This window comes from Eleginops maclovinus, chromosome 5, assembly GCF_036324505.1.
Source record: "Eleginops maclovinus isolate JMC-PN-2008 ecotype Puerto Natales chromosome 5, JC_Emac_rtc_rv5, whole genome shotgun sequence".
In the NCBI taxonomy this organism is placed as follows: domain Eukaryota; kingdom Metazoa; phylum Chordata; class Actinopteri; order Perciformes; family Eleginopidae; genus Eleginops; species Eleginops maclovinus.
The window spans coordinates 15566242-15588614 of record NC_086353.1 but is presented as its reverse complement, the minus strand read 5'-3'; the positions used below and the strand labels follow the sequence as shown (position 1 = coordinate 15588614).

Genomic DNA, 22373 nt, shown 5'->3' with positions numbered 1-22373 from the left:
CTGCAGCTCTATGGGCAATACAAAGAAACAGCTTGACCAGTTATCAATAAGGGCTTGAAATCTGCTTAAAATCAAATGATCAGAATCAAAACGAGGACTCCTTATGCTTCGAAGAAGATAAAACAGATTTTAAATTTCCATTGACGTTTTTTATTTCAGTAACTTATAAGCAAAATGAACATTGCAAAACCTCTCGTGGTAATTAAAGACACTTTGTATTTACAGGCTTGAAGGTACCATATATTATACATCAAACAAGTATGACTTCAAATAAATGATTTGATAGATAATATAATGAACAATGAAAAACACATTTTTTTACAACATTCTCACATTTAATACTTTAATTATAATTATTGAATCTAAAACCTTTCAGTGATCTGACTTGAAATAGAAAAGAAAATGGTGTCACATGGTGCCAATTATTGTCTGTAAGTATGAAATATTTTTGAAATATCTAATTTTATATACTAAATATTTCAAATAAACACTTTCTTTTTGGTGGATAACGTATTTAATTGTAATGAAATGGCCGTAAATCATGTTATCGACACGCGCATTTGCCTTTTTATAGTTTTTGGCTTTGTCTATGTTTAATAAGGACAAAGAAAGATTTCCTTCTCCTGTACAGCGTGTTTAAAGGGTTAACTGGGTTACTGCCACAGGTTAGGGATGTTCGCTTGTTATAAGAAAAGCTGCATTTTTGCAGATATTGCAAAATGATTAGTCATATGACACTACACCATGACGGTCTGTTGTTTTTCATGTGTGATTGCAGATGAAAAGGGTTAAGCTCCGACTGCTGCTGGCTATATCCAGTCTTAGCACCGTGACAGATGTCATGTTAATGGATGCCTGGGGTTCCTGGATCAACAGTGTGGCACAGATATATCAACAGGGAGCAAAGAATCAATCCCGCTGCTGGGAGGAGTCTCAGCTACTTTACATTTTCAATGTGAACTTGGGAAGAGAGAGAACGCCTGTGGAGAGGGATCTCTCAGAAGTGAATGGCATCTGGCTTCCACATTCACCCCCGTATCCTCTCTATACATGTTGTGCTAGGAAACGGTATAAAAATCCTACAATATTAAACTAACATGTACTGCTGATGAGAGAGTGATTCCCTCATTACAAACACATTGATGGTCTTACTCCCAACACTTGTGACATTCAGATTTAATATTAATAAGTCAGCCATATGAAAGTTTAAAAAGATAATGTGTTACATTTTAAAAGCCTTAAATTAAAGACAATTGGTTAAGTCATTGTTTAATCTAATCTAGTGTAAACAATACATTGCAGTTGCAAGTAAACAACAGTGTGCTGTAATTCTCTTTTCTCTCAAAACTAAATGTATTCCTAATTTGTTTATAAATTGAACATTTACAAAGAATGAGTGTAACTATATTGTGGAACAGTGAGCCTTCAAGTAGTTTTTAACTACCACAATTACAGCTGTTAAATTGCTTTTTAAATATTTGCTGGCAGCACATTCTTTGTTATGCTATTGGGTGTATCAGGTTAAGTATAAACATATCTGAAGTGTGACCCGATGTGAAATCATTCATCACACTAGCAAATCAAGATGAAAAGGCTGAACCTGAGTTGAGACCTGAGGCCTTATTTTATCCCTTCTGCACAGCAGGGTACCGAGACTAACAAGCAAGTTGGCTATAGTTCTGTGACTGCAGGGAGAGATGACCCTGCCATTTTCCTCTCACTGGAGGATACATTTCACTAATGTGCAGCGGGACATGAATGTGGGCGCAGCTTTATTGTGGCTGAAAATATCAGTGAGGGTCCATGGAATCCAAATTCACAGGGCTTAACAGCCTGGGTGATGGACAGACGAGAGGGGTGGAGAAGAAAAGCTCAAATTAAGGCTGGAATGGGAAACAAGATCATCAGACCAGTTTTGCTTAACAAAGATACATCACACACATCCAGGATGAAATATTAATCTATTCTTAGTCTAGGCTTCCCATTCTGCACATCAATGACATGGTAACCACCATGACACAAATTCACTAACCGTTAACCAAATCAGACAAGTAATTACTAACTGCAACTTTGACATGGAACCTGATCAAGTTTGTACCGTATGAAGAATCAGTGAATTTACCTTTTCTTCTAAATCTTCACACACTTACAAACCCCCTTTTTCATCCAGCTCTTTAATTGGAAAAAAGGAGTGTTTCAGGTCTGGATGAGCATTTGTGAGCCTGTTAGTTCAATCAAGCATTAAGTTGGCTGATGCCGTTTTCCCTTTACACCATGTGGTTGCCTGACAGACGGCCATAACGTTTTGTAGCAGAGCATAGCAGGCCCATCATTAGCTACAATACTTGCCCAATTTTCAGCTCAATTCTTTCATTATGCCTCAAGCAAGTTCATGCATCGGGAGACTTTTTAATCTTGTCTGACTGTCTCAAAATTCTACATGACTAACGCAGCACTGGTGTTCTCCCTTGCAGAAGATTGGCCCATTGGATCGAGTCATTTGATTGGCCATTAAATCAGGTAAATTCAGTCAAGTGTTTGAATGTAAAGAGTCCTGACTCACTGACTGACTTGTTCATGATCCGTGACCAGCTGAAAAAACTGCTATAATAATTCTGGTCAGAGGTCCTTGGTAAGCTTTCCCAGATATTTGGCCTCAGCATTCTCATGTGTCCAACCGTGTCACTCCCAGGTGACCTCTCTGAACTTCATGTCACACAACACCTGTAACTATTTGTCTTAATTGCATCAACTGTGTTTGTGAAAATCATATTGCTGAGTTGGAAATAGACAACTCAATTATCAGTCAAACACGGCTCAATGTGATGAAATTCATTTTTGACGTTGTTGACTATACTGTATTGTCATTTTATTCTTTATCAACACAAGCAATAGCAATAGTTATATTTTTCAATGCCTGCAGAATTAGCTGTCAAATTCAAGAAGTCACATTAAAAAGGTTTCTTTGCAGTTATAATCTTACCAAACAGTTCTTATTGACATGGGGTAGAACAGTACAGAAATAATTTAAATAGGATTTTGCATTAGCTAAATGTTTTCGAAGAACCCTCTGAACACAGAGGCAGTAATTGCAGAAACAAGTGTCATATTAATTTACAGCAACACATACAGCGTGATCTCACCTCTGTTTTTACACACAGCGACAGTCTGTCTGGCTAAGGTATGAAAAACAAAACAACTCAAAGACATGTTCTGTCTTGTGATAATCTCTACATCTTTGAAAGTAAGATTGATTTGTTCCATACATTGTCCCTGAGCGAATGGAGAGCAACATCACAGTCAATCACTACAATTACTCTTCACACTATTACATAACACATCATACTGGAATGTACTGACATAACTGTGTGTCATGTCACTTTTGTTGATACATATCTACATAAATCCATTTGTGTCATAGTGTAACAGTATCTTAGAGCCATAAAACATATTGTACACACACACATGTTTATCACCTGACTCACACACAAGCTTCAGAGAGGTTATTGAGATACAGTCAAATTATTTCAATGGCAGTTGAGAAGGCTGTACAAAAAAAGAGTACAGATTAAGTTAGCACCAGTTGTGTTAATTTTCAATCAAATATAATACAATAGTAGACAAAGGATCACAATAATTATTTAATTTTAACAAACCAGTTCAGACAAAAACATCAGTTTGTCTTGGAATATAAGAAATAAGTACATTTCCAAAATACTATACAGATAGTTTAGCAGAAAAAAATAATAACCTGAAGTTCAATATTCAGAAAAGTTATTATATTGAGCATCAAGTCTGTATAAGCTCGAGGGCCTGGTCATATATCCACAACCTGAACTGAATGATTTTCCCACCCCTTACTTTTCATTGAATTGAAGTTGAGAAGTTGAAAGAATGACAGTTATGACATATTTGTCCTTTCTGTAATAGGAGAAGTTGCTACAACATAGCAGGTTTCACATCTGTTCAATTGTTTGCATCCAATTTTTAGACACTGAAACAAAAATAGTTATTTCCTCTTCACCGGAAATGTTCTCCAGACGGAAAGGGAAATACTTTTTGAGTTTTGAGTTCTGAACTTTCACAGCACAGCTGCCTGAACAGCCCGGGGAGGAATTGTCCTATCTCATCATTTGTACAATATCTAATGTGTTCCATCAGACCCTATTGTTTTACACTCCAATGAACACTCCCAACCTCATACAGGCGTGGTCCTTCTGTTTCCTCCATCTTTCTGATCTTTCTGGAAGCAGTTGTGGACTTGTAAAAATCCAGAGTCCCTCTCTGGGCTGTATGGCCCAGCAGTCGCGCCCTTCAGAGTGTCCCTACTGAGGGCATACAGGGATATATCCCCCATTGGCAAACCCATCCCTAACCCTCCACCTCTTGCTCCCCCAATCTTCATCCCCACTGGAGAGGGCTCGCGGGACGGGTCACTGGAACTGGAGCGCGAGCGCCTTCGCCGATACCGGTAGCTTGGAATGCGAGAGTACGGTGAAGAAGAGGAAGTGGCTTTAATGAAGTTGCGTACGGCTCGGAAGCGAGTCTCTTTGTTTTTCTCGATGTATATGTTGACTGCGAGGACGCCCACTGACTCAGCCACGATGAAGGATAGGGCGCCGAAGTAAAAGGACCAGCCATAGCTGTAGTGGTTTTTCTTGTCCTCGTCTTTCTTGTCACTGGGGTCTCCGGCGTTGCTGGAGATGTACACGATGATGCCGATGATGTTGCTCAGGCCTGTAGAGAACAGAAGGCAGAAATGGCGAGATGAAGAAGAAAATAAAGAGGGAAGATACAGAAAAGCTGTGAAATGCATTATGGCATTACAGTATGCTCATCAAGAGTTACTTTTTCTTCAGTCTCATATAGGACAACCGTCTTGATCTACAGTATATATCTTCAAACCCTTTAACACCTGAGAAAATGATCTTTACAAGTGACATATATTCCTGGTTGAGTGATAGAATCTTCTTTGTTAAAAAAAAAAGTGTCACTCCCACATAAAAACAAACATAGCTTCAAGGTAAAGACAAGATTTGCTATAAGAGTGTAAGATATGTACTCTTTATTTTGGGGATTTTGTAAAAAAGACAAAGCCACATGTATTTTATTTTTGTCAAATTATAGAAAAGGTTTGGGTAACTCAAACAAGACACTAAAGTGGACCGTCTTATGTTGTGTATGTCTTGTGCAATGGCAGTCTGCTCCTACCTGCAGCCACAAACAGGATGCCAGAACTGAGCAGGATGTTGTTCTTGTTGTTGTAGACGCGTCCGAACCCGACACACAGGCCACCCAACATCAGCAGAACGTTGCTGAGGATGGGGAAAAGGCTTGATGCCCGCACTATACCTGTTTATAAGAGACAGTGAAGCCTTTCTGTTGATAAGTGACATTCACACTATGTCACTTATCAACATGTGGCAGTTACACCAGAATATATGCAGGAACACCTTCTGAGAAGCAAAGACATCCAATAAAAAAATATAAAAATACTAGAAAACCATCATGGATATAATCAAAGCAATCTGAAAATGCTTTCTTTAAAATCAGCTTTGCGTACACTGTAAGAGATAGGTTCATCAACGAGTCCTACAACATAATTATGTCCAAATATTCTTCCAAAAAGATTATAATAGACATAATGTAGTTACTATGTTTTGTCCTGATCTCAATAACCCTGTGGAGCCAAACTACATCACTGCCACAGTTTCAACAGATGGATGCTTCCACAGAGACCTGATAGAAGCCTGATTGGCAGATATTACAGCCTTTCCATGGCACTGACAGTCATGGGTTGAGGGTTTATTGAAATGTATTAATTTAGACAACAGCAAAGATAGGACAAGTTGCTTTGGGACACAGGGCATCAAACTAGATGCCAAAAGTATTTCTCACAGTAAAGCTCATCTGAAACCTTAAGCAAAATGGATAGATATATTTAATTGTAATAGCCTAAACCCCCCATAGTTTTTAAACAATTTTCAGTGTAACACCTCAGGGTGACACAAAAAATGGTACTTTATTTGAGTAAAGCCATGTTTTAGACCTAATGCTCTTCTGCACACAACACACTCCATCATCTCCATAGCTCCAATTACTGTCATGACATCAGACTTTTATGGGGGAGGCAGAGAGAAGTCATGACACATTAAGTACCCTTGTGAAAACTCCATCACCACTAGAAGAAAGAAGCAAGAGGATTAAGGGTTTAAGTGTTTGAAGATGAAGAGGTTGGGATGACTTACGTAAGATGTACTCGGAGCTGTCTGTATCGTAGTCGTTATCCTCTGGAAAATGATTGATCCGAAAACAGCTTCCTTTGTTGATACCTGTAGAGGAGCCAAAAGCACACAGCATGTGATAGATGGCGACAGTGACAGCCTGTGCAGGGACACAATTACAACACAGTCTTAATAATGGAGTAAGACATGAGATTCTCCAATTATGGTAGAAGGTAAAAGAGAAAATACATTTCGACCACCCACCAAATCGATGTGAAGCTTCTATGATCATGAAAGAATACATTTATTGACTTTTCTTTTGTAAAATAATATCTAATAAATATCTAAAGCAGTGCTTAACTGGCTTGTTTTCACATCTAACCATGTCAGAAAGCATTTGAGGACAGGGTGTTGTAGATTTGAGATTCTGGAGTTCTCAAGCCCTCAGGCACCTTCTAATCAAAGACCCAGTCTCTTCACGGAGAACATTTTCCCTCCACTTTTAAGGGAATAAAACATCTGAGCATTATGAATATTGAAGGGTTACACTTGAATTAAAAGTCAGACGTCTGATTTTGCTGCCACATCCTGTCACCTCTACCTTTGCAACTGTTTTTGTTGCTCTGGAGCAATGGTCACATTGCAGCAGTCACACCTGCGGATGTATCAATGGACATGCACAATCTGTGTTATAATTACTACATGTCTAAAAGTAGCATTGGAAACTCTCATAATAATAATAATAATAATAGATTACATTTTTATAGCGCCTTTCAAGGGACCATTGCATGGTGTAGAGCCGACAAAAAACTAGTAGGGCAAATAATAAAGTACTAAAGAAATAAATAGTGGTACGAGTGGAAGCAGGGGGACTGTGGCGGGTTAGGGGTCCAAGGCCATAGTGAACAGGTGAGTTTTTAATGATGACTTGAAAATGTCCAGGGAGGCAGCATTACGGATCTCGGCAGGAAGAGCGTTCCAGAGGGTGGGGGCCGCTACACTGAACACCCTGTCTCCAACAGTTCATATACTGAATATACAGTATACATACTGTAGATATGTGGCACAAAATATTGCTCTTCTAATTGGAAAATTTCACAGAAGTTGGACCAACTTATTCACTACAGCTGTTGATCAGAAGAAAAAAAAAATGTGCACAAAATCTGCTTTTCTTATTTGAAGTTTTATGAGGAATGAAATGAATACACATTTCTCAGGCTTCAAGAAAAAAAAACATCAACACGAAATTAAAAATACTCCACATGGTTGAAGCCACTGTACTGTTAAGCCACTAACAATGTCAATAAGCCTCATATAAGCACGCTGTTCACTCACTGTAGTTTTCACTGATTGATTTTTTTTTTTTTTTTAAGATATTTTTTGGGGGCTTTTTGCCTTTAATCGGATAGGACAGTGGAGAGTGACAGGAAAGTGGGAGAGAGTCAGGGTGGGATCCAGTTGCCCTAAATACTCTGAACGCAAGGCAATTCACCTTATTACATTGCAATGCAACATGGCTTTATTCAAGCCCAGGAGTCACCTTTGTCTGCTACATTTTCAAGGTTAATGCATGTGCTGGTAAGGGAGAAAAGGAAAATCTGAGATATAGTGATGAAACATCCAGGAGTCTATCTTCACCTTCTCTCTGAACCTCACTCTTTCAGTCTCTTTAAACTCTCATCTTCTGCCGCTTTTTATGACACTCTTAGCGCTATCGTGTCTCAATTACCCACTTCTCTCCCTCCAGTGTTCAAAATGTTTTCCTCTTCAACCCCCTCTAATCTTCCTTTTGATCTTTTATGTACCAAGCACAAACTTCCATCTATACAGAAGCACATTCACTACAAATATAATCTTTGTCCTTGCTGTGCTACTGTATCTTGTTTTTCACATTTGCCAGAAGAAGTGTAATTGGTTGTTTTTTCCTGATTGTGTCATCTGAAAATGTCTAGGTAAAAAAAAGAGAGACAGATGGATGCAGGGTAAAGTCAAAAAGGGCAGTCCTACACAAAATAAATAGTGGACTTACACTAACATGATTTGTCAACTAATTGATCAATTGATCTAAGTTTCTCCACAAAGAATCATGCATATCAACCACTTTAATCTTGTGACTCTCACATACTCACAGAATTCTTGAAAATGAGTCCTTCTGCATGAAAATAGGATTGACAATTACTAATCAAATAAAGAATCTAGCAGTCTATGACAAAAAAAGACCAAATAATCAAATAAACCCACGAGCTGATAGTCAGAAGAGTAGCGCTGAGAGAGACAGAGAGGAGGGAGAGAGAGAGGGGGCTCACTAGGGGAGGTATCTCCCCAGAGCCCATCTGTCTAAGAGACCGGAGCCCATCTTTTATTACTCAGCATATCTTCACCATGGCAACCTTCCCCGGCAACCCAGAATCACATTTCTAGCTCTGCTTCTCAGAGGACGCCTTTCACATCTTTCTAATGCATTCACCACACACACACACACACACACACACACACACACACACACACACACACACACACACACACACACACACACACACACACACACACACACACACACACACACACACACACACACACACACACACACAACTAGAAAGCAGCCTTTATGACTCAGAGGATCTCAAACAATGACATTCAGAAAAGCATTTGGCAGGATTTCTCCATCTGAAGTCAGATCGAATTTCAGTTTTTACCAAGTCATGTATTTTAGGCCAACTTCAGCGTGTTCAGCGATCAGAGATGATTAGTTTAAGTGAGAGCTATTTCAGCATCAATGGCTGCAGAACAAGACTTCACTTTGTTTCCATTAAAAAGCTAATTTGCCATCACCCTCATTGAGCCTCCTCCTTGTTCTACAAGACATAACACTGAAACAGACGTCTATTTGGCACATTAGGGAGACAATTTCTTCTACAAGGTTAGCCCACATGTCCCCGGGGCATATCCATTATTTATCCCATCCATTTGACTTGATATAACTGGTTGGATTCCATCTTGTTCTTTGCTCCTGGAGGTGAACGCCTCTTAACTGGACAGTTTTTATTAAAACAACTGCAGACTTTTTCCAAAAATGTAAACAAGCAAACAAGTCAACCACAATAGAAAAATGTAGACAAGGTAAGCAGGAACTCAAAAAATAACTTTCCCATTTTTACATCCAAAAAATGCATTTAGCGAAAGAAGGTGCAGCTCAACTTTAGTGTGTGAGAAACAGCAAGTATTGTAACACACATCCAGCAATATAAAAAAGGAAAGAGCATGGTGGAAAAGACGGCAGATGGTTAACAGCGAGCACTCCATTTCGCTTCTGCTGATGATACTCTCAAGAGTTGGAGGCTGGAGACATGCAATGTGCTATTTGAGTAACTTTACAGGAAATCCATAAACAGTGATGCTCTTTTATATCTCAAACCTCAAACAAGAGTCGTAACAGTGCAGAGCAAAAGTGCATGAAGTGTGTCTTCTCTAATGGCTGCATTCATTGGCACATGATACAAATCACTTGGACCCCCCCCCCCCCATGCCATAGCAATGGAGAGATCTCTTTACATGTCTGCTGCTTTCATGTCACTTGGAAATATAGTAGATGCAAGCTTCTGTCTCCAATAAGCAATCATGCAAATACATGTCAAATATTATAGTCTTTTCTTTTCTTTTCCATTGAGGTACTTTTCGGTGATCAGGGCAATTTAAATCAAATCAAACAATCACACAGAAGACATTGCTGTTGTCTACTTTTTTCTGTTGGATTACAAAAACTGCCAATGTTTGGCTGCAACACATTTATGAACAAACACAAACACGCCATATTTCAACACGCCATATTTCACCCATATGCAAGAGTGCAAAAGCTTTTTCTGCTTACAAGCCTGAGATTCCCCAAATAATACTTTACTAGTCAGCCGTGCCATGGTTGGCCCCTGAATTTGGGTTTGTCCTGCAAATATAGGTTTATTTATTCTTGCCTACTTGTTTGGTTTTCAGTTAAAACATATAATTCCGAGTGGATATTTTACCAGCAGTGGAAAGAGGGGGCTGATGCAAGAGTTTTTTTTTTTTTTACGGATCACCTGATTGATCTCATTGATCTCACTTTTCTCCAATGAAGCAGTCGAACGCATTGGTGTGCAAACGTGTCCAGGCAACACCTCTCTGAGCAGGAAGCACTCCCAACACTCCTCATGCGTGTGTGCTGGGGATCATGGATAAGCAGCACAACAGCTGAGGAAATGTTGACAGGATTTCAAGAAGAATGGCAGGTTCATGCTGATCCAACTTCTGTTGCTGAAAAGTATAACGTCTCGCTTTTATACGGTTGCAGAACAACCATGCCTTCAATTATTATCCTACTGGAAAAAAGATATCCGTTGCTCGTAAATGCAATATTAATGTAAATACAAAAATTCCTTTAACTGTTAATTTACCTATTGAGTCTTATTTTTCAGTGACAAACTAATTCATTTACAAGGGAGATTGACTCAAACTTAGCATTACGCACGCACAACACCACCGCAACAAGCAGCAGTTTCCCTCCAATTTATCATATTTAATATCATGCCCACGTTACTTTTTTTAACTGCTATTTAACACATTCATCAAAATAAATGAGTAATAATGATGATGCACCCCTCCGCAGACTTGAATTCGTGTGCTTCTCCACACCAAATAAACATGAAATTGTAAAAAGCAAGGCGTTTCAAGTATTTTTATTCCGAATTCCAACTTGTAGCATTTGCTTGAACCCATTTTTTATGAAGATGAAAAGAGTATTTGATCAAACTGGGAACATTGTCACCTCCCCACCGTAAAACAAACACGCAGAAGGAGAAGATAAACTTGCTCACTGGAAACAATAATCACACAGCGAAGACAACAAAAAAGTGACAGAAAGTTCATGGAATTACAGTTTCTAACGTATTAAATTGTAGTTTACCTTCAATACAGCAGATCCTCCACAGCCCGGAGTGCGTCAGGTCGCCTTTCACTTTTTTGGTTTGCACCTGGGATTCATCGGTGGCATTTGTGGCGTTGCAGATGTACGCCCGAGAGTAAAGCCAGTAGTCGGTGCCGATGGCGATGGTCATGAGACTGAAAGCGGCAAAGGCCCCCACGATGGCAAGCAGAGTCTGAACCCCTCGGTCACACCATGCCATGGCGTCTCATAGTGTTTGGATCCTCCACAGCAGTTTACGCACACAGCGAGCAGCGCATGGTGCCCATGATCATGGTGAGAGGATGCGCTCGCGTCTCGAGGTTTTTCCTCTCATCAAGCCACGTCTCAATGTTTAACAACTCGGTTCCGGAATTATTCCTTCTAAACTTCAGCGGGAGAACAATCCAAGGGTTTATGTTGGACACGATGGAAGTTTTCGTTTAATTCCTTTGAGTTGACTGGTTACATCTTCATTCCATGCTACAGGTGGAAATAAAAAAAGATATGGAAACGCATCCTTTGAAACAAGTAAACTTGTATGATGAATTTAAAGGAAGTTCATAAAACCTTTATCAAGGATTCGAGGCTTTCTGGCTGCTTTACAGTCTAGTTTATAGTTGTAAACTGCACGGTTTAACAAAGAGCTCAGCATCATTCATTCAGACCACACCTTCCACGGCTGTAGCTAAGCCAATGGGAGATGGCGTCGTTTACAGCTGCTGGAAGAGGACGACATCTGACATACACTAACATATACATTATAGAATTATGAGGATCATTTCTGAGAGGAGGAAATAAGGCATTTAGAGTTTTCATTTTTTTAAACACACACTAAATACAAAATAATCTACTTATCCATGCCTACAAAGCATACACATAAAGAACACATTCATTATTCATCCGGACATGCAGATTAGCAACTGTTTTTAAAAATGTTTTCCAAAACATCTTGAAATCAAGTTATGATAAAAAACACAGCCACTGACAGCAAAGTGGAGATAAGAGAGATATGATATGGCTCAACTAGCAGCGACTTAAAAGAAGTAGAAAGCATCAACACTGATGAAATATTTCTTAAATATCTATCAAAACCACTTTGAAGTTAGAGCAGTCAGCTCTCAAGTTTACCCGGCTCATAAAAGGAGTAACGAAAGATAAACATCTGCTGCACGACCAGACACTCATGTTCCTAAGTGAATGAAAGGGCCAGGCCTGTCACGTTAATAGAATCAGAGGATGAAACCCTCTTTATTTGTTGAACTTGAACCGGCGACCCTGCGATTCCCAGTACAAGCCCCTATTGACTGAGCCACTGCTGGACGGTCTCTGTATTTGACCAATCCTAGTGTTAGGAGCAGTGGGCTGCCATTATGCACAGCACCCAGGAGCAGTGTAGGGAACAGTGCCTTGCTCAGGGACACCAAGGTAGCACTTGGTCTTGGTCTATGGACTTTGCCACCACCGCCCCTAGCCCTAGCTGTTTGTAGTTTGGGTTTCTTTTTTCAGTGGAGTGATCTTCATTTTAAAACTGATGACCTGCAGGAGCTGCTGCTTCTTCTAATATCTACTCTCTACTGGGAGCCACATCCTTAAGATCCCAGAGTCTAAGTCACTTCCTCATCTCTACAAGAAGAGCAGAAGGGTGCAAATAGTGTGTCTGAATGTGTGAGAGACTTGAAATAGGATAGGAGAGTAGGGTATAGGAAATATAGTAAGGAAGAAAGGACTGGGTTGAGGAAAGGAGTGGTAAAATAAAATATTTTGAAGAAGGTATAGCTTTGCATTTAATGAACAGTGAAAAGCCAAGCGACCATAATGACAGGGATTAGCTCTCAGTGTGTGGATCGCAATAAAAGGAGACAGCAGCCCAGATATGTGATGTGTTAGCATCCGCTTAAAAGAAAAACTTATTTTACACAGTCATCCAGAAAACTTGTCTTAAAACATTGATTTGTTTACTAACCATCTAAAGTACAGTATAAGCTGTTTTTTGTTGTTCCAAATGCTTAAAGAGCACTCATTGAACATAGGTTAATTTTCAAATCAGGAAACCCTTAAGAAAGAAAACTATGCCTTACAAAATGAAGTTACATATGTTGTCTAATACAAAGATAACAATTGGGCTCTCTAAATGATAGACGGAGGTTGCTGAACAGCATATACACCCAAAAGTATTTCTAGTTTCTGAAAATAAAACACCAAGAAAGGGAATTGAATACAACATGAATGAATCAGCATTATAATAACTACCTGACATACATACAGCGAGATGTCAGTACAATTGTTTTTTCATTTGCCCCTCCTGGGCACAATAAAAAAAATGTGCTTCAAATGTAGTTCAAAATCCACATACTGTACATTATTTTAACTGTGGTTGATTGAACTTTAAAAAGACAACAGTCATTTACAAAAGATCAAGACTATAAGATTTATAATGTGCCACAATAAGAAGATTATGCAAAAAGCCACAATCTCGTATTTGAAAAGCCTCAATAGTGAAAAACCCTTAACTACATATACCGTGTATATTAGAGGACCTAAAGTATGTCCCACTTTTCTCAGCCAGTGTGTCCGTGATTCTTTCCTCCACATGCGGTTTGGATTTTAAGTGCATAGAATGGCAGGCCAGCCAGTGTAAAATTTCTGTGGTAATGGGAGTACACAGGGGTCACTGGTAATGAGTTTGATTCTCACCATCTTCATGTCCCCCACTTCTTTTCAACTCCACTGCTTCCTCTCCCCACTTTCCAGCTTCTCCATTGTGCCAGCTTAACTTGAATGAGTGCTTTTGGCGCAGCTTTCCACTTCACTCTGGTAACACAAGTCTTCTCTGCCAACTTCCTGCTTCCTCATATTTTCTTCTTCCATGTAAGTCTCTAGCCTCTACCAAGAGTGCCTCATCAGTGACCTCTCTGAACTGGCTTTACTATTATAGCAGTTTAAGTGTTGCTTGTGTTTCTTAACTGCCTTATGCGCTGTTTTAGATCAGCTGCCACACTAATCTAGACTGGAAGATTGGAGACTCTATAAGGGAGTTATTTGTTTCTTATTTTGAAATTATTTTGCAAAAACTCGGGCTGATTTTGACAAACCTGTAGCTGTAGGGAGGAATCCTGAATGCTGTGTTTTTGGAAAATCAAATAACAGAAAGAGGGACCAAGCAAGGGATACGAACTCAACACAGACTCAAAGTTAGGACATACAACTCACATATGACAGCTGAGATAGGTGGCATAATTTCCTCTATAACCAAATACAATTATTTAGGTTTTTGAAGCCATAGGGCTGCCGTGGGAGGGGTTTGATATGTGCAGTTTTTCTATTCTCTCTGAACATGTATTTACATGCAGGAAAAAAACTGCACATTTTCATAAAAACGGTTTAGTCTAAAATAAACGGGCAACATTAAAAGACAACCTGAATATGCAAAGTGTATAACTGGAATGCTCATTGTGACAAATATTCCAGAGAATCTTCCTTAAAAAATGTGAACATGAACATTTTTCATTTTTTTTCCTTTGTTTATTGGGTTTTTTCAACAGCAGTCATTTTAATAAAGCATGTATCAAAAGTGGATAAAAAAAATATTCACTTAATATAAAAATAAATAGGGTAACAATGTAAATAGTTAAACGGGAAAAAAATCACCAGGACAAAGACTAAAAAGAACCAAGTCAGCTTAAACAAAATGTCCCAAATAAACCTAAGTCTCCAGCACTGCTCCCCAAGTCCAGTTCAAGGTCCACATAGTAAATTGGGTAGAGGGAAAGTCATCTTACAATTAAAACAGAACCCAATTAGAGGCCACTCTGACCTGGAAAACTATCTTTCCATCTCGTGAAAAAGTATCATGTATCATGCATTAATATGACATATTTCAGACTAGTTCCTCAAGTCACATTCAACCATGCTCGTATTTTTTTATACAACATATAAACTAGCATAGATTTTTTTCGTTATAAAAAAGACCTCAATATTGTGATGTGAATGGTGGGTTAGGTTGATAATGAAGACATTGGTGGTACACCATCTGTCATCAATAAAGAATGTGATAAAGGGCGACACTTGAATAATGAGTGCATGACTGTGTAGGCTTGCATGTATGGCTGTCTGCCATTCAGATGGATGCCATTTACAGAGTCAACATTTCCTTCATAATCCATAAAAAAAATATTGTGAATAAAACGAATGTTGAACACTGCTAAAGAATAATGTGCATGACTAACACAATATGAAAGGTTCTGGGTGGTAGGAGTTGGAGAAGACATTATGGTAGGTAGTCATAGGTACACCTCCCTATATCCCTTAGTTATATTGTTGTACTACCTTGCCAATCAGAAAGCTGAAAAACGTGATCAAACGAAACGTTTTAGGGGTTTTGGGGGTCTCACTGGCATCCATCCGCCTCAACACAAGCTTTGTTTACCTTTGACTAGAAACTGTCCATGATGCGCATTTATATCCTGCTCATTGAGTTATAGTAGAGGCTATCCATTGAAACAGAGGACAACTCATCAATGCTCTGGCACAGTTTTGATGTCCGCGTGCCAAGGGGTCATTAAAAATGCAGTCTCAACAATTATAATTAGCGTGAATGAGAGTTAAAAAATGTTTTGAAATCTAAAGCAGATAATGGGGTTGGTGTAGTAGTGTTAACTAGATTGGATGGGTCTAACGCAAGAACGTCCTTGTTTTAATTAGCATTCTTGTTTCACCATCAAAGATTATTGAAACATTTGTGTTAAAACAAAGGTTCGCTTGAACTATGCTCGCAATATAATTGCTTTTGTTTATCTGTATGGTCATGCACTTATTGGTTTACGCTTATATAGGGCATGCAACATGTATGAATGAAGTGAATTATGACTCAATTTACATAGATGGAGCTGTTTTCCAAAATGTTTTGAACACTAGGGACCACCATTGTTCATCTTTGAAAACATATCGCGGCACTGAAAAGGGTGACCTGAGACATGTGGTCGTGTTTCATTGGTGTTCAATGGCCTTTACGCTTCAACGCCCTGAAAAATCAGAAATCCATCGCAGTGATTTGTGTAATAAATAAAAGGATTATTTAAAAATTAATTTAAGGATTATTTCAAGAAAGTACTAAATATCTAAATTCAATTCACTGATACTTGAAAAGTAACTAAACTTGACACAATCAGTCATAGGTGTTGAACAAAATTACCAAAACAAACAACCCAACCAAACGGAGATTTAAACAAAATCCAAAAATAAGACCAAGTCCACCCAACTCTCTGGTCAGGTTGTTATAACCAGCAGGAAGACAATAAAGTACCAATCAACTGACTGAAGACAGAGCAGATGCAGAAACAGAGAGAAGAAGAAAAGCAGAGGAAGACGGAACAGAGGCATTTACATTATACAATAGGGGGCCTTCCAGGAAGTAACAGTAACAATGCAATTAATGCCTAGTAGTGTGATATCTACGGGGAATCAACAGCAGCCTATTTTTGTAGCGATTGTAATCCAGAGACAGTCTCATGTCATTCTCTGGATCAAGCCTAGCCCTGTACTTATTCTTTAAGTACGCCAGTGTAGAAAAACCACTCTCACACAGGTATGTGGTTGGAAAGGGCAAAAGACACCTCATTGCTTTTGCAGCAAGCTGTGGAAATTCTGTCTGGCAACTTATCCAGAATTTAACAAGGGGCTGTGTGTCGTACATATGCCTCCTGACAGAGTCTGTGGACATCTCAATCAGCTTATCCTCTTCCACAGCCGTCAGACTTGACCCTACTGATGCATCGTCACTGAATGGGAGCAGGATCCACTTGCTGTCACGGCGCCACTCTTCCGAATCAGTGAAGTACTTTGCGAATTGACGCACAAGCTTCCTCAAATGCTCACATATAGTGTCGTTGATGTCAGTGCTGTCAGGGTATTCCTCAACTGAAGGAAACATCGCCAAGTTATTGCTCTCCACTCGTTCGATCCACTTTGACATTTTTTTCACAAATGCGTCGAGCTTCTCGTAGAGCTGCATGACGTTTGCATCTCTCCCTTGCATGGAGCTGTTCAACTTGTTCAGCTCTGCAAAAACATCTGTGAGGTACGCCAGCTTAGTTAACCAGTAACTATCGTTGAAATTGGAAGCCAGATCAGAATGCTTCTCGCACAAGAACTCGTAGATAGCTCCGCGTAGTTCAAACACACGGGCGAGCACAGCGCCGCGAGACAGCCAACGCACCTCTGAATGATAAAGGAGAGAGCTGTGTTCACTTCCCAAGTCATGGCATAGGGATGAAAACAGGCGTGTATTCAATGCGTTTCGTTTTATGAAGTTGACCGTCTTGACAACGACATCAAACACACCACTGAGCTCAACACTGAGATCTTTGGAGGCGAGAGCCTCTCTATGAATCAGGCAGTGTGTCCAAATTACCCCCGGAGCCACCCTCCTTACATGCGCAAACAGTCCAGTCTTGCTGCCACTCATGGCTCGGGCCCCATCGCTGCATAATGCAACGCACCTCTGCCACGAGATATTGTGCTCCGTGAAAAAATCGTCCAGTGCTTTAAATATTTCTACACCGGTAGTTCACCCGGGCAGTGGTTTGCAAAAAAGAAATTCCTCGCACATAGTGCCACTGTCCTCGTATCGCACAAATGTTAACAGTTGCGCATCATTAGTAACATCTGTCGTCTCGTCGATTTGAAGGGAAAACAGAACTGTCTGAAGTTTTGCCATCAGCTGGTCTTTGACATCATTTGCCATTTCCCCAATTCGTCTTCCGATTGTGTTGTCTGACAACGGAATAGTTTTTAATTTGTTGGCACATTCTTCGCTTACCATAGCTCTGCACATATCTATGGCTGCTGGCAATATAAGCTGCTCTGCAATGGTATGGGGCTTCTTACTTTTTGCAACCCTGAGAGCGACCAGATACGATGCTTTCAGTGCGTTTTCATTTATTTTTGCACTCTTCCTCATGGTAGCCTGCTGTCCTTTGAAATCACGCAACATCTGTTGCATGTACTCAACGGGTTTGGCCTTCAAGTGGACGTGATGCGTCTCCATATGCCGCGTAAGTTTCGACGGCTTCATAGCTTCATTACAGAGAATTGTTGAACATACGAAACACAGTGGTACCTCCTCTCCTGCTCTGTCTGTCGTCACTGTGAATCCATATTTAACATATTCCTCATTGTATTTTCTTTTTCGTCTTTTTTGCGAAGTTGACGCTTCGGAAGCCTGTCCTTGCCCTATCGTGGCGGCCTGTCCCTCTGTCGTGGCAGCCTGACCCTCTGTCATGGCAGCCTGTCCCTCTGGCACTTTCCTCACTACAAAACGATCCATTGGTGCTAGATATATAGCTAGACTAGTACATATGTAACAAATGTTTGCTGTACTACAACCTATCTTAAAATACTCTCGTCGGCTATGCTTATAAATGTGTGTCAACTTTGCTCGCAAGACTGTACGTAATGAATAATAAGTGAGGTTAGCGACGCAACTCATTACCATTAGCGAATCACAGGCTACCATAGACTGGATAGGCGCAAGGCTACATTCTGTCAGCTTGAATTTCCTTTATATTATTTTAAACATATTTTTCACGATATGTAACGGTATTCTGGAAATGTGTTGAAATATCAAAGCGAATTTATATTAAAAAAAAACAATGGTGAACTGATCAACATAGGCTCTTGTCACGGACCACATGCAATGCCGCCGCGGACCACCAGGGGTCCGCGGACCACCGGTTGAAAACCCCTGATAGATAATTCACAACCATGAACCTAATCTGGATCTTAAACCTGCCAATTGCAACTGAGAGAGACGCAGACCAGACGGACAGCTCTCGACTAGGCTTCCCTTCCGTGGCACAATTGCATCTTTTCCGTAGATGAAATCCGGGGAAATCGTGAATATTAATGAGGGGAAACCCGGGGATTATCCAATCACGCTGGTTAGGTCCCTGGTCCAATCCAAAAAGGCCAAAATCCACCACATGATTGCATTGCTCGCACTTGCCTGCCGGCTCTCTCACTTTGCGGTCTTTGGGGCTTCGCAGGTTCGCATTGCAGGGAAGGATGTCCATGATCAGGAAATTTAGCTTTTGACTCGAGGCATGTCAAGTCATTACAAGTAAAAGAGGCAAAGTCCGAGTCAAGTCTCGAGTTAATAGTATTCAAGTCCAAGTCGAGTCGTAAGTCATGCCGAATTTGATCAAGTCAAGTCTGAAGTCATTAAAATCATGACTCGAGTCTGACTCGAGTCCAAGTCATGTGACTCGAGTCCACATGTCTGGTAAATACTGCTTAACACCAGGGCAAACAAAATCCCACATAGACAGAAGACAAACAGACATACAAAAAAAACAAAAACAACAACCGGTCAGCTAAAACAAAAATGTCAGTAATAAACAATAAATGTCAGTACGGCAGCACCTGCTCCCCGCAACAACCCGTCCAGTGTTAGGGCCCCTCCAACATGGAAAAGTCAAATTGGGAATAGAGGGAAACTTTATCCTCTTAACAAATTTGAAAACAGGACCCCATATTTTATTTTGAGGAGCCACTCTGAGCCTGAGAAAACCTAATCCTTTCCATCTTCAGGGAAAAAAAGATGTCACTTATCCAGTGAGTGTGAGATGGAGGTACAGTATCTTTCAGAACATGTAGTTCCTCCTCATGTAGTGCCTCTTTCAAAGGCCTATTTTGTTTAGTATAAGAATATAAATAGAACAGAGGACATTTTGTTTCGTTAAAAAAAGAACCTCACACTATTGTTTGACATGTAGAAGCCCCTTTGGCTGGGTTAGGTTGATACAAATTGGGCATTGCGTATTTCAGTGTGTGTGTATAAACATTTTTATTCTAATGAAATGAATAGATGATATCCCAATGGAAAGAAACAATTGCCACTATTAATGAGACTGCAGAATGAAACTGAGACAGGCCTTGCACCGCGCTGCCTAGCGCTCGTCCTTAAGGTCCCCTGGCCAAATGGAGATGGACCTGCTAACTTATTAAACAGATGTCGACTGAAGATTTCCCTTTTCCATAAGCCTTTGTGGATAAAAAAAAATATCTGTGAATGAACAACGTAGTATAAAGAGGGAACACAAGGTAAAAGAAAAATGTGGATGGACTAACATTCATTATTTATGACCTGTCTGTAGGTTCTGTGAGGCTGGACTCATTGGAGTTGGATGTATAGATCATTATGGTATGGGCTTATGTTCCTATAGGATTATTCAGCGCTGCCTTTTTTTCTTCAAATTGAATTCCTTCAGTTATATAGTGATGTAGCTTTTATCTATGCCCAGATCTGATAAGCCTTTTTGAAAATAAAACTAAAATAAGTTAACGAAACAGTTTTCAGTAATATGAGGCTCTAACACTTTCAGTCAAGTAAGACTCAAGGCCTTTAACAAATATATATTTTATAGCCTTATGAAACAATGAAATCTTGGTTAACCATTGATGTGTCGCTTTGTCAATATTTGCGCTATATAGAGGTATTGTCAGACCATACCGCCATTAACAATCCAGAGGGTTATCAACTCTATCAAATGGCCTCTGGCACAGTGTGTGTGTGTTGGGGGGGGGGGGGGAAGCGCAGAATGGAAAAGGGTAAAAACTTGCCCTCAAGCAAGTCTACTAATTGAGCATAATGAATGGACATTATGAGGAAAAATTCATTTGAAATCTACAAGTCACAGATAATGCTGGATGTGGATAGCATAGTAGAAATGTCTACATGACTAGAATTGGATGTGAATCTTAAACGCAAGAACATCCGTTTTTAATTAGATTCAATATGTTTCACAGAAATCAGCTCAAATGATTATTGGTAAACCCTTTGTGTAAAAACTAAAATGGTTTGCCTTTGAAGCTTATGTCCTCGCAATATAATTGCTATTCTGAGTATTTATCTGTATGGTTCATTGCACTTATTGCAAGTTGCTTTGGATAAAAGGGGCAGCTAAATTAAATGTAATTAAAAAAGTGAATGTGTGACTACACAATAATGACACTAGATGGAGCTAGTGTTTCAGCTAAAACAGTTTATGAACAAGATTAGGACTTTGACCACTCTGGAAATGCTATCATCTTTAGAAGGAACACCAGCTTATCATATCAACAGATGAAATCACATGAGTAGCTGTTTGAAACCTGCTGACAGCTCCCACTACATCTTATTACCCAAGATGGATGAGTGGCAGCTCTAAGGACTCTTGCTGACTCAAATGTAAACTCAACTCATAAGGAATGATTCAAAGTGAATCTTCATTTTTCATAGTTGTGGATAGGCTAAGGAGATACATGAATAGTCTGATGCTTCTCATGGTAGTTCCATTAGTGCTGGCCTTTGGACAGCTTCAACGGCCTTAAAAAAATCAGTCTAAATCCATTCTGCTCAAGCTGCAATGGTGTCTACCTAAAAGGACACCTTCGTCTGCTCCCAGAAAGCATTTTGTCATTTCCGGTCCTTCATTCATAAGTACTAACCATATCTCCAAATTCAATATCACCTGATACTGAAACACATTACACTTGACACAATACATATAATGTTCAGCAACACAAATTGACCAAAACAAATTCAACTCTCAGCCTAAAGGTAGATTTAAAACAATATCCCAAAAATAAATGCACTCTATGATCTTCATCCCAGTTTCATCTCTCTTGAACTCATAGTTGTTTCAACTATTCTTAACAGGAAGACAATAAAAAGTACAGACAGACAGACAGACAGACATACAGACAGACAGACAGACAGACAGACATACAGACAGACAGACAGACAGACAGACAGACAGACAGACAGACAGACAGACAGACAGACAGACAGACAGACAGACAGACAGACAGACAGACAGACAGACAGACAGACAGACAGACAGACAGACAGACAGACAGACAGACAGACAGACAGACAGACGGACGGACAGACGGACAGACGGACAGACAGACACAGAAGGCCAATTTCAAAATACAATAAGTAGCTCTTCCAGGAAAGTACAGCTAACAACAATAATTCTATGTGGAAATTAAATGTAAATCAGATACAGCCAGGTTTGTCATATTTTTAAACGATTTCTGTAACCTCCAACAACAATACTAATAGTTCATAACTTGAGGATATAACTACACATCTATATTTTCTAATTCATATGAATTCCCTCCAGACCCAACAGAGGGGGACATTGTGCTACAAATCAAGTTGTAGATAAAAA

The 22373-nt window shown here is 39.7% G+C and overlaps 1 protein-coding gene across 1 annotated transcript; it reads right to left on the bottom strand.

The window, feature by feature from the left end:
- Positions 1–206: 206 nt before the first annotated feature.
- Positions 207–11546, bottom strand: LOC134864829 (voltage-dependent calcium channel gamma-4 subunit-like). Its single transcript, XM_063884118.1, has 4 exons — positions 11161–11546; positions 6249–6332; positions 5212–5352; positions 207–4737 (listed from the first exon to the last, which is right to left on the bottom strand). Exons 1-4 carry the CDS (start codon positions 11378–11380, stop codon positions 4199–4201), a joined length of 984 nt encoding a protein of 327 aa, XP_063740188.1. The 5' UTR covers positions 11381–11546; the 3' UTR covers positions 207–4198.
- Positions 11547–22373: the final 10827 nt, after the last annotated feature.